Source organism: Nelumbo nucifera, chromosome 7 (assembly GCF_055504915.1).
Source record: "Nelumbo nucifera cultivar China Antique chromosome 7, China Antique-T2T, whole genome shotgun sequence".
Classification (NCBI taxonomy): Eukaryota; Viridiplantae; Streptophyta; class Magnoliopsida; order Proteales; family Nelumbonaceae; genus Nelumbo; species Nelumbo nucifera.
In genome coordinates this window covers 19,709,852-19,723,193 of record NC_142655.1, presented here as the reverse complement: position 1 = coordinate 19,723,193, position 13,342 = coordinate 19,709,852, and the positions used below count along the sequence as shown (strand labels likewise).

At 40.1% G+C, this 13,342-nt stretch overlaps 1 protein-coding gene across 3 annotated transcripts in view; it reads right to left on the bottom strand.

The window, feature by feature from the left end:
- The window catches only part of LOC104588289 (putative LRR receptor-like serine/threonine-protein kinase At1g56140), a 71,329-nt gene that overhangs the window by 39,134 nt on the left and 18,853 nt on the right, over positions 1 to 13,342 (bottom strand). For all 3 annotated transcript variants that reach the window (XM_088891763.1, XM_019196122.2, XM_088891764.1), the window contains exons 4-5: positions 12,773 to 12,844; positions 11,190 to 11,261 (exon numbers count right to left, since the gene is read on the bottom strand). In XM_088891763.1, coding sequence (XP_088747889.1) covers positions 11,190 to 11,261; positions 12,773 to 12,844 — 144 coding nt within the window. The remainder of the gene's footprint in view (positions 1 to 11,189; positions 11,262 to 12,772; positions 12,845 to 13,342) is intronic.

Genomic DNA, 13,342 nt, shown 5'->3' with positions numbered 1-13,342 from the left:
ACATTAAAATCCCCTCCTATACACCAAGGTCCATCCCATAGTCCTCTTATATCGCCTAATTCTTCCCACAACTCATTTCTCTCCCTATACCCATTAGGACCATATATATTTTTCATCACCCACTCAAAGCCATCCATAATTTGACGAAATCTAACAAATAATGTGTACTTACCCATCAGTTCTTCAATCCTTTCCAATGTATCCTCCCTCCAAAGGGTTACAATTCCCCCTAAAGAACCCTAAGAAAGTAAGATGGACTCATAGCCCAATGTATGCCAATATTCCTCCAGATACTTCTTTCCCATCTACTATCAAACTCTCCCAACTTCAATTCCTGAATGATAACAATATCGGGGTTCTCCTTTCTTAGGACTTCTTTAATGGTAGCCTTTTTCCTGGCACTCCCTAATCCATGAACATTCTAACTTATTATCCTCATTCCTCTTTATCTGTTATTCCCTATGAGAACCTTCACCTATCTACTTCCCCTTCTTTTGTCCTTCCTCTCACTTAACTCCTTGTCCCCTTCTATATCCTTCTTCAGCCTTTCATCCTCACTCATTTTTCTCTTCTTAGCTTTTTCACCATTTCCGTTATCTTTTAAAAAACATTTTAGCTCATTGGGATCCTTTATCTTACACCCAATCATCTCCACAAATTCTGCCAATGAATCTTCTTTACTATCCTCAATATCATTACTCATTGTAACTTGCTTAGAGACACTATCCCCAACTCCTCCGGACTCCATTACCTCTCTATGTTCTTGATCCCTCTCCTTTTTTTATTTCCTTTTGTTTTAATTCCTCAAAGAACTCCATTAAATTCCATATTTTCAGCCTCCTCTCATCCTCCCCCCATCCTCAATATCCCCTAGCAAACTAGCTGTCAGCTTAGGTACATGCTAGATTTCTGAGACAAGGATGGCAGGCAAAGAAGCAGGTCAGTACAAAAACCAGAATTTATCATCGTACCTTGTGGGACTGAAGGATGAAAGGAGCAATCCTTTTCTTGAATAGGAATGGCTTGAAGTTGATCGAAATCAGAGCTGGGTAAGATTACACCTATCTCCTTACTTCCTGGACTCTACGTCTTGTCTCTAATTGGAGTATCAGTGCTCGGCCTCCAGGGTGGCAACAAGCAATGGAAGAGGAATTGTCTACTTTACAACACAATCACACATGGGAACTTACTACTCTCCCTCCTGGTAAGCAGTGTGGAATGATTAAAGGCCAGGTTAGTGGCCAAAAGCTATTCTCAATTATATGGTATTGACTATACAGAGACATTCTCTCTTGTGGCTAAGATCGGTTCAGTTCAGGTGTTAATTTCATTAGCAGCAATGTATGATCTAGTTGAGGAAGTATATATGGAGCAACCACCAGGGTTTGTTGCTTAAGGGGAGGATGGTAAAGTTTGCATACTTAAAAGGCAATCTATGGATTGAAACAATCTCCACATGCGTGGTTTGTTAAATTCAGTGACGCAGTGAAGAACTTTGGCATGAAACAATGTCAAGTAGACCATTTTGTGTTTAGTCGTGACTCAAAAGATGGTAAAATCTTGTTAGTAGTGTATGTGGATGACGTTGTCGTAACTGGCAGTGACGGCAATGGAATTGGCAAGTTGAAAAACTTTCTACAGAATCACTTCCACACAAAGGACCTTGGTAAGCTGAAATACTTCCTAGGAATAAAAGTTGCAAGGTCATGGCATGGAATTAACTTGTGTCAAAGGAAATATGTCCTTGATTTACTTGAAGAAACATGGTTGTTAGGTGTCAAATCAGCTAAAACACCCATGGAACCAAATGCTAAGTTGAGTATTCATGCAGGTGAAGAGTGTTTGCTAGAATAAGGTTGTCGAATGAGAAGACAAGAAGAAGAAGAAGGAGAAGATATGAGAAGAGCGGCAATGCTTTCTCAGTTGGCCCTATTCTATTATATATAAGAGCATTACATAATGTTACATAAATAGACTAGAATGCCCCTGATTAGTGATGGGACACCTAGTCAAATAAAACACTAAATAAGATTAGGCCCAATAACTAATGACTTAAGACCCAACAAAGATAAACAAACAAATTAAGACAGTTGAACCAACACTCCCCCCCAAGCTAAGCATGGATGTCAATCATGTTTAGCTTGCCAAGTAAGTCCAAGAATTTCACTATAGCTAGCCCTTTAGTTAGAACATCTGCAATCTACATCTCGGAGGGAGTATAAGGAATGCAGAGTTCTCCTGAGACGATTCTTTCTCTGACAAAGTGGCGGTCTATCTCAATATGTTTCATTCTATCATGTTGCACTGGGTTATTTGCAATGTTGATGGCAGCCTTGTTGTCACAGTACAACCTAAGAGGACACTCGATCTTTATTCCAAGTTCACCAAAAAGGATCTTAAGCCACAGAAGTTCAGCAACACCATGAGCCATAGCACGATATTCGGCCTCTGCACTAGATCTAGCAACCACATTTTGTTTTTTACCCCTCCATGTAACTAAATTTCCTCCAACAAAGGTGTAGTACCCGGAAGTTAATGCGATGGGATATCCATCATATGGACGCCCAAATCTTGCGGAATGGACTAGGCGAATTTCAAAAAAATTTCTCCCATCTTTGCTGGGAATCGAATTCCCTATTTTGAAAAACACATTTTTCAATGATCAATCTTGAACCAAGAACCAAACCAGATCTAAACCAAAAGGAGTAGGAGAGAGATATACCTGATACAGAGAAGTACTTTCTCTCAATGGAGGTGTTCACGCCCAAGGAAGGATCCAAAAACTGCTCCCACTGAAGATGGCGCAGTGCAAGATGGAGCAGAATCAGCAATGTTCTTCCAAAAGAACTTGACCCTTCGCAAGAATCAAAAGGATGGCTCGTGAGTACAGCTCCAATCAATCTTTTCGCCAAAAGACTGGAATCAAGATCAAATCTTGATTACTCCTGTAGAGAATAGGAGATCGAACTACTGGAGGTGGCGGCTGTAGGAAGGAGGCAAGAGAGTATTTGCAGGGTGCAGAATTATCTCTTCTTTCTCTGTATTGTGCAGTGCTTTTGTATCTTGTTGTGTCTTCTAAAGCTATCGCCCCCTCCTTTTATAGGCTTAAAGGGATCAGCTCCTAATCCCATTAGGAGTTGCTGATCCAAATCATATTAGGATCAGAAGTCCCTTTAAGTGATAAGGGAGAACCCTTATCTTATCTGCAGATTAGATCAGCCATCTCAAAATCTTATTAGGAGGCTTCCAGATCTAAATCTTATTTAGATCTTGGACTCTCTAAGTGGATAGGCTCAAGGCCCAATCCTATCAGCAGATCCATCCCAGAATTCGCCCCTTTAATTAACTGATCAAATCAGCCCAGTTCGAAATGGGCTTTAGGCCCATTTAAGATTATGTACTCACTTAGCCTTCCAAACTGCTGCCCAATTGGGCTTCCTTGTATGGCGTGAGACCCAAACATTGATCTACACATCAACCACATGGGTTCATCCCAGCCTTTGTTACAAGGCCTGGCCGAATACACTGTTATGGATAGTGCACCCCCTGAAACCCATCACATGGGCTCTATGGGCCCAACACTTACCCTAAGTGGTCCTTGGGCCAAGCCACCTTGTAACACCTAGGGACTGTGGACAGATGCAAGATTAGCCCATCAGGTATTATCCTCAATGGTCTTACACTTAACCTCTCAGCCCATAATGATCAAACATTGCCCGACAAGAGAGGACATCTCCCTCGGATGCAAGGAACAGTGTTGCACTCTCTGCTCACATAGATCCCGGGAATTAAAACCTATTGAAAATCATTTCGAAACCATAACATATATATATATATATATATCTGCATATAAATATATTTTGCAAAACAAAATCTCAACAATTGAAAGCGGCTGTCGGCAGTCTTGGTTTCCATCAGAGAGAGTGCATTCCCGATCATTACCTTTGTCCGACAAAGGGGCTGATCCTGTCACTATGATCACCTACTCAGATGAATTCTCGAACTGTCCCAACATACTCAGGTTTTGACCCCCGCTAAGGATCTCACTGATTGGCATATCAAAGACAGCCCAATCCGACACCTAGTGCAGTATCATAATCGAGTCTAGGGGTCAGGTGTAACTTTCCAGTTTTGCCCATCAATCTCCAAGGTCCAGGGCAATACTAGAAATTTGGTCCGGTTCAAAGGTTCTATTAATCCTACACTGCATGTGCTTCGGGTCTCACCCTGGTGGCTGAGACAGGCCACCCCAACAGTTGGTAGCACACCAGTGTCAGGCTTGGCAGGATAAATCTCCCAGACTTACCCAATGGCTGTGAACATTCTAAACTAACACGAGTCTCATTAAGTGTCCAGTTTAAGGGTATTACACAGAAACACACCACAGGAACATGAATCAAATGTGTACTTTATTCATTTACAATAAATTCATAAGGTACATCTATCTGATTGAAGCTAAGGGCATACAACTGTCTAACAGAAGTAGACTTCCTGTCCCCAACAGAGCCAGCCCAATCTGCATCAATATATCCTTCAACTTCAATTTTATTGTTTTTTCTGAACAGAATCCCTTTCCCCGGGCAAGACTTCAAATATCTAAGGATCCTTTCCACACCTTTCATGTGAGGGATTTTAGGAGTGTGCATGAACTGACTGACAACATGTACAGCATAATCAATGTCAGGGCGAGTGAAGGACAGGTAAATCAACTTCCCCACCAGCTTTTGGTATCTTTCCTTATCAAGGTAGTCCTCTCCTACTAACTCCTGTAGACCATGGTTCTGTTCTATTGGAGTATCTGCTGGCCTACACCCCATCATGCCTGAAGATCAAGGATGTATTTCCGTTGACATATATAGATGCCCTCTTTGGATCTAGCAACTTCAATCCCAAGAAAGTATCTCAGTTGGCCCAGGTCTTTGATCTCAAATTCAGCAGCCAAGACCTCCTTTAGTCTTTTAATCTCTTCCTGATCATCCCCTGTAATTACCATATCATCCACATAGACAATAAGTGTTGTAAGTTTGTCATTTCTCTTCCTTATGAACAGGGTATGATCTGCCCCACTTTGAGTGTAACCCCCTTTCTTCATGGCCCCACAGTTTCTCAAACCAAGCACGAGGGGCCTGCTTAAGACCGTATAGAGCTTTTCTCAGTCTACATACCTTCTTGCCAAACCCATAACCTGGTGGAGGATCCATGAATACCTCTTCATGTAGGTCGCCATTTAAGAAAGCATTCTTCACGTCCAACTGATGTAGCTCCGATGAGAAATTTGCAACTAATGATAATAGAACTCGGATTGTGTTGAGTTTTGCTACCAGAGCAAAGGTTTCTTTGTAGTCAATCCCTTCTTTTTGAGTAAACCCTTTTGCTACCAGTCTAGCCTTGTACCTTTCAATGGACCCGTCCTCCCTATGCTTCACAGTGAACACCCACTTGCATCCAACAGTGCCTTTCCCTTCTAGTAGATCCACTAATTCCCAAGTCCCTGCTTTCATTAAGGCCTTCATTTCTTCGTCCATAACCCCTTTCCATTTTCGGCCAGATACTGCCCCTGAATACCTAGTAGGGACATGCATAGAAGAGAGAGCAGACACAAAAGAACAATAACGAGGAGACAAATGTGAGTAAGACACAAAATCAGCAATGGGGTGTCTGATAGTACAAGAACGGGTAGACTTACAAAGGGCAATAGGAAGATCCAAGTCAGAGGAATTGATAGGATTACCTTGAGTTTCTGAAACAAGTTGATCTGAGTCCAATTGGTTGTTGTCATGAGTTAGAGGACCCTTCTTCCTTCTGTTGTAGGTGATTCTAATATCTCTTTTCTACCTGTTGGAGTCTTCAGTAGCATTTGCAACATCACTAGTAGTAGCTGGAACAATGGGAGCCTCACTAGATTCACCCGGAATACCACAACTAGGTGGATCAGGAGGAGAAGATGGAAGGTCCGAGGTAGAGAGAGGCACAAAGAATGAGGGAACAGAAGAATCCTCTTCCATCCCACTAGTCTCCCCTGAAGAGGATTCTGGGAAGAATGAAAATAGGATTGAGACTCAAAGAATACCACATCCTTTGTGACATTTTTTCTTGGTGACTAGATCATAACACTTATACCCCTTCTGAGTAGGGGAGTACCCCAAAAAGATTCCCTTCGTAGCCCTAGGATCCAATTTGTTTTTCGGATCCTTGACATGTACAAAGCATACACAACCAAAGACTCTTGGTGGAAGAGAAAAGTCAAGAAGGTGAGGGCAAAGAACAAAGAAAGGAGTTTCCATCCCCAATACTTGGATGGCATTCGATTTATCGGATATGATGCAGTAAGGATTGCTTGAGACCAATAGTTTTTTGGAACTTTGTGCTGAAATAGTAAGGCTCGAGTAGTCTCCAATAGGTGTCTATTCTTGCGCTCAGCAACCCCATTCTGTTGGGGGGTACTAGCACAAGATGACTAATGAATCATTCCAACATCCTCCATAAACAAATTCAATGACCTTTCAAAATATTCAGCAACATTATCTAACCTGAATTGTTTGATTTTCTTGCCAAATTGTGTTTCAATCATTTTGCAAAATGTCATGGTTACCCGCGGCACTTCATCTCGTGCTTTTAATAAGTAGATCCATGTGCATCGAGAATAGTTATCAATAAAACTGATAAAGTATCGAAAGCCATCAACAGAAATAATGGGAGAGGGACCCCAAACATCAGAGTGGAATAAGTCAAAAAAAGCTTGAATTTCATTACTAGAGGTTGAATAAACAGATCTACATTGCTTTGAAAGTTGACGGACTTCACAAACTAACTCTTGACTTGAAATACCTTTGAATAATTCTGAAAACAACACTTCCAATGATGAAAACAGTAAATGACCTAACCTAGCATGCCACAGATGTAACCTAGCTATTGACTCCACATTGGACAGACTACTAGTAGCAGATGTTTGTAAGGCCGAACTGATGTCTGCATCAAGGTAGTAGAGACCTCCACACTCATGACCGCTCCCAATCGTTCTTTTCGTCAATATGTCCTAAAAGACACAATGGGTAGGAAAAAAAGTTATGCTACAATTCAAATTTTTGGTAAGATAAGAGATTTGAAGAAAGATTGGGAACATGCAAGACAGATTTGAGTGAGAGGTCCTTGCTTAGGTCAACCACTCCTTTTCCCAGAGATGGTAGAGAGAGAACCATCAGCAACCCTCATCTTATCTTGGCCAGACATTAAATGATAGGAAGAAAATAGAGAAAACATGTGTGTCATGTGGTCAGTTACACCAGAATCAATAATCCAAGAGGTAGGATCAATAGTACTAGTTGCACTAAAGGCAGAGACAATACCTGATCTGGCAAGGGAGGAGGAAGCAAGAGAATTGGTCCTTAGACGGGCTAGAGCCCGGCTAAGTACCTCTACCTCATCGGCAGTAAAACCCAAGGACCCGGTTCCAGGGGAATTAGTAGTCTGTCCCATGGAAGAGGAAGTAACTGTGGATGAGTGTTTTGAACCATCATCACTGTGACTCGCAGCCAGATTCCCACTTGCAGGTTGACCCTTCTGATGCTTCTTATCTTTCCTCAGTGCAGCTGGCTTCAGATGCGGATAGAGAACCCAACAGGTCTCTTTCACATGCCTTTCTCCTCCACAGTGGGTGCACTTCAAATGTCTCTTGTCTGAGTACCTGTTCCCCCTTTGATTTGTAGAGATTAGGGCCGAATGTTCCACAGATTGTTCAGCTAGTTTAGTTTGAGTATCAACCTGCATCTCTTTTCTTTTCACCTCTTCATTCCTCACAAGGTAGTAGACATGATGTAAGTCTGGCATTTCATCCCTTCCCAGATTTTGGGACCTTATGCTCTCATATATTGGATCTAGGCCAGCCAAAAATTTAAATGCTCTACCCTCTTGAACCTATTTGTCATGCTTTTCCTTGTCTCTGGCATTTTCCCAATCAATAATAAGGTGATGATCTAGCTCTTCCCATAGTCCTAGTGTAGCAAAATATGTTGCAACACTCATATCTCCTTGCCTCAAGGCAGCAATGTCTTGATTCAGTCTGTAAATTCTGGCATTATTTTTTTCTGCCCATAGGTTTTAGACACTTTTTCCCATATCTTGGCAGTCGTGGAGAAATGTTGAACAGTCCTAGCTACTCTTGGAGTCATTGAAGCAAGTAGTCAGGACATAATTGTAGCATTCTCCTTGCGCCAAACTGCATATTCAGCACTCCCCACTTCAGGTTCCTTCTTCTGCCCGTCCAAGTAACCAGTGAGTTCCCGGGATGTGATGAAGAGCATGGCTGAAACAGACCATTCTCTGAAGTTGTACTCGTCCAACAACACATTTGTGATTTATAGGTTGTGCAGATTTGGATTCTCCAGATTAGGAGACCTCCCACAAGCCCTAACATCTCTAGAAGACACTTCCCCAGATATGGAAGACATCTTCTCCTACTTGTAAATGTCAAGACTGTAAACACAATATATAGAGAACTGTTTCAAACTTACGGAACTTGCTGCACTGTAAACTCAGTCCTGAGAGCCCGTCACAGAGCTGAAACACCGAGTACTACACTGCTGCACTGTGCCCTAATTACTGCTGTCACAGACTATAATCTGTTGTGCTACCTTTTGCTATGTTCTAATCACTACTACCGCAGCCTGCAACTTGCTGTGTTGGCTTCTATTGTGTGCTAATCACTGCTATCGCAGGCTATAACCTCACCCACGAACAGTTCTAGGACTGCTGAGATCAGTCCTCCCTCCTAGATCTGTTCTACACAGATCCCTCTTAGCCGAATGGCTACAGTCTGCTGTACTGTGCCTATTAGGGCATCAGCTTCTGGGTCTAACTTCCCTTGGGCCCTACAACCAAGGGAAACCCTAGATGTAGGTCCTACTGTGTTCTATGACCAACCCTAGGGTTTCTTTGCAGCAACCAAGATAGAAAAGAAGAAGAGAGAGAGTCAAATGCGAGTAGAAGAAGAAGCAGCTGCTGTAACCAGGCAAAAGATTAGAGCTCTGATACCATGTTTGCTGGAATAAGGCTGCTGAATGAGAAGAGAAGAAGAAGAAGAAGAAGAAGAAGAAGAAGGAGAAGATAATGAGAAGGGCGGCAATGCTTTCTCAGCCGGCCCTATTCTATTATATATAAGAGCATTACATAATGTTACATAAATAGACTAGAATGCCCCTGATTAGTGATGGGACACCTAGTCAAATAAAACACTAAATAAGATTAGGCCCAATAACTAATGACTTAAGACCCAACAAAGATAAACAAACAAATTAAGACACTCGAACCAACAAAGAGTTTGATGGTCATGGAAGGTACAGGAGGTTGGTGGGAAAATTGAACTATCTAACTATTACATGGCCAGATATATCATTTGTTGTAAGTATGGTGAGTCAGTTTATGCAACATCCTCAGGTTCCACATTGGGAAGCAGTTATAAGAATAGTCAGGTACCTGAAGGGAGATCCAGGTCATGGTCTATTATACAAATGTGGAGGAACTCTTGAGATAGAAGGGTATACAGATGCTGATTGGGCCGGATCTGTGTCAAATCGAAGGTCAACTACAGGATATTGTACCTTCCTTAGTGGCAATCTGATAACTTGGAAGAGCAAGAAACAAACAGTGGTGGCAAGGAGCAGCGCAGAAGCTGAGTACAGGGCTATGGCTCATATTACATGTGAACTAATATGGCTGAAAAATCTTTTGCAAGAAATGGGGTTCTCAATTGACAAGCCCATGAGGTTGTACTGTGATAATCAAGCTGTTGTACACATTTCTTCTAATCGAGTCTTTCCTAAGAGAACAAAGCATATTGAAGTCGATTGCCACTTTGTACGAGAAAAAGTGATCAATGGAGTGATAACTACAGCTCATGCGAGTTCAAGAAACAAATGGGCAAATCTGTTTACAAAGGGGTTGTCTGATGGAAGAGTGGATTACATATGTGACAAGCTAGGACTATAATGACATATATTCTCCAGCTTGAGAGGGAGTGTTAGAATTGATAGTACAAGGGTAGTTAAGTCTTTTGTATATCTAATTAAGATTGAATAGTCTGTTCTGTCTGAGTTTAAGTTATGTATCCCATACTTAATGAGGGGCAATATTGACTTTTGTAATTCAATATATACAATTTAAATACAATGTGGGTCGGCTAGGTGAGGTAACTTTTCTCTCCTAGACCGACTATTCTTCTTACATACTTCAGACCTACAACTAAACTAGGGTTAATCAATCTATTCACAATTTCAACTATAGAAATGATTAGAAGCTGAATGTCTACTTATTTTGAAGGAGAATTCACTTCATCCTCTTTTTTGGAAGTGAATTGTTTTGGTGGTCCTTAAGATTTGTTCATATGTAAAGAAGCTCTTTGTACAAAGAACCATTTTTTTGTATACAGTATACACCTATTGATATTTAATGCGATTATACTTTACCTTCTTCAACAAAAAAAATAAAAAATAAAAGCAAATGGTTCTCAAAGGATAGGGGTGTTAATTATATGGTCCAGATCAACAAACAGAAATTGATGGTTTGATCTGGTCTAGACTTAGAAACAGTCTGGTTCAGTTTGGAATAATTTCATATTTCAGTTTAGTCTCAGTTCAATTTTCTGAATTTTAGAAATAAAACCAAACCATAAACCAAAATATATATAATACAATATAATTGGGTTGCATTAATATAATATAAAAAAATATGCTATTTGGGCTTTCTTATTGGATTAAGCCTAATAGAATGGCCCAAACCATAATAAAACGGTTGGTCTGGTTTGGTATCTATATTAAAATGGTTTATTTTGGTCTGAGAACTTCTCAAACCGTAATTAATTGGTTTGGTCTGAGATCTTCTCCAAACAAGACCATGAACACCACTATCAAAGGATATGCAGATTGAAATTAAATGGGTTCAAAGATCAGCTAATGGCTGGGCTAATTGCCTGGCTAAGCAGGGAGCCAATAGAATAGCAACTTTTTTGGGTTTTGGTGTAAAATATACGGGTGGGTGGGAAAGCTAAGGCTGTAACTATTTTTCCTTGTTTGTACTCACAACCTCTTGCTGTACCTCTTTAAATTAATGAATGAAATTTTTCATTGTTCTGCTGATATAAGAACAACAAACCTCAATTTTCATTGTTAAACTTTAAAAAGAAAGGTTGATCTTACAGTAATTTTAGATTTGTTAGTTTTCCAAGCTCTGCTGGGATGTTTCCAGACAATGCATTCGTACCAAATGACCTAGTAACATAGAAAAAACAAGTGTTAAATGAATCACAAATTAGCATAAGAAAGTAATACAGCCCTGTTTGGGATTGCTCCAAGTTTTTTTTCCCTTCATAATTAAGCAGAAGCCAGAAAATTACTGATTCTGGCTTTTGGCTTCTACAAAGATCAGCAAAGTTTAACATCTACTGAGATTGTAACATTAGGATTTCATTTAAATACCTAAATTATCATCGCACTCTTCCTAATGATATTTAAATGACAAATGTATCCCTCAAACCTTTATTGATTTGTAAAGTCCATTCTTACCAAAAAAAGAAAAGAAATCAATAGAAAGGCTTTTTGAATTCCAATTCCAAGAGCTTTCCAGACACTGTCTGAGTTGATAAAATGTTGATAGAAGGGAATGCATGTTATATAGACAAAGAAGTAGGGAGGGAATGACTAAAGGCCTAGATTATCTTATACCAAAAGTTGTGGCAATATATATTAAGTAAATGATTATAAGATCAAGCAAAGACAGACAGAATGACCACCAAATATAATAGGATGATACAATAACTTGAGATACAAAAGAATTACTTACATAGCAGTAGCCAAAACTAAATATAATATTTTAGAATTAAACCAATAGATACTAAAGGAAGCTTTTGTCAAGGAATGAATACAAATATTATTTCAGACATAAACAATATGTGAATATAGATATTTATCAAATATGAATACCTCATTACTTTCTAAACCACAATCTTGCCAGCTCCCCATGCAACTAGTCATATGTAAATGTAGAAAATAACTAACAGAAGAAGACAGCAAGAAGTTGTGGAGAGGATGGAAGGTAAGTTTGTGAAGGCAGCTATGTGGAAAAGACCTTGGAAATCGAAGCAAAGCAATTTCTCTTTGAACGTTTCAGGGTGAAGGGGAAGACAGCATTGAAGATTAAAGAGATGAAAATGGCCATGGTGCTCCTGTTAGGGGAGAGGGCTATTGTCTGGTTTAAAGCTTTTGCTGAGAAAGCAACCCAAGTGAGCTGGAAGCTGGCATGTAAGGGGTCAACAGAGGAAGGTGGTAGGAGGTACATGGCAGAAAGGAGAAAACACGGGAGTCTAGTAAAGAACCTGCAGGAAAGGAGGAGCAGCTGCAGTCTAAGAAGGCAGTAGGGTCGCTGACTGTGGGACAAGCTAAAAGTGACAGTAGAATAGTCTTGAATGCAACCAAGGATGATTGGGAGAACAAACTAGTAGTGGTTACCAAAGAACCACCAAGAGATTGGAAGAGAGTTACAGATAGTTTGTTTAGAGGATTAAAGCTGAAACGTAGCATGATTTTAACCCCCTTTGAGAAGTGTAAAGCCCTCCGGAATTGATAGGCACAGAGGCTGGGTTTGATGTTGCATGTGTGCAAATTTAAGCATCAGCACGGATAAATCCAAACCTCAGAGAGTCATTGCTTTCAAATGTCATTTCATTTCACATCAATCTTTAGATTTGGCACATATCAAATTTTCAATAAAAGGTTTGACTTACATGGATTCCATTGCAGATAAATTGCCAAGAAATGCAGGTATTGGACCTGTTAAATAATTTCTATCCAGCTTCCTGCAAGAGCAATATCATTTAATGTGATGACAACAAATGGATCAAATACCATTAGAGTTTAATTACCCTTACCTATTGTACATATCATCCAAATACATGGACCTCAGTTTGCATGGCTCACTTCTCTCTCTCTTTTTTTCTTTTGCATGGCTCATTTCATCTTTTCATAAAAGAAGACATCAAGACATATCTCATCCTCATGGTACAAAATCATACTACTTTTTCAATTATAAGAGTTTTAGTGAAGGCCGGGGTGATGCTGGACATTGAATTTGTTATCAATTTGATGGTACAGTGGTCCATCAGTTCGAGTCCTCAAAGTCGTATAATTTTGTAAAGGGGATAACCATAATTCAATATATAATTCACATAGGAGAGAGAGAGAGAGAATGGGAACCCTAAAAAGACACTAAAAGAAAAGGCTGGACTTATTGTACTTGTAGAGATGTAGAGCAATGTGTGCTGTTATATTGCTGTTAGTTATTTATTGTGGTCCCC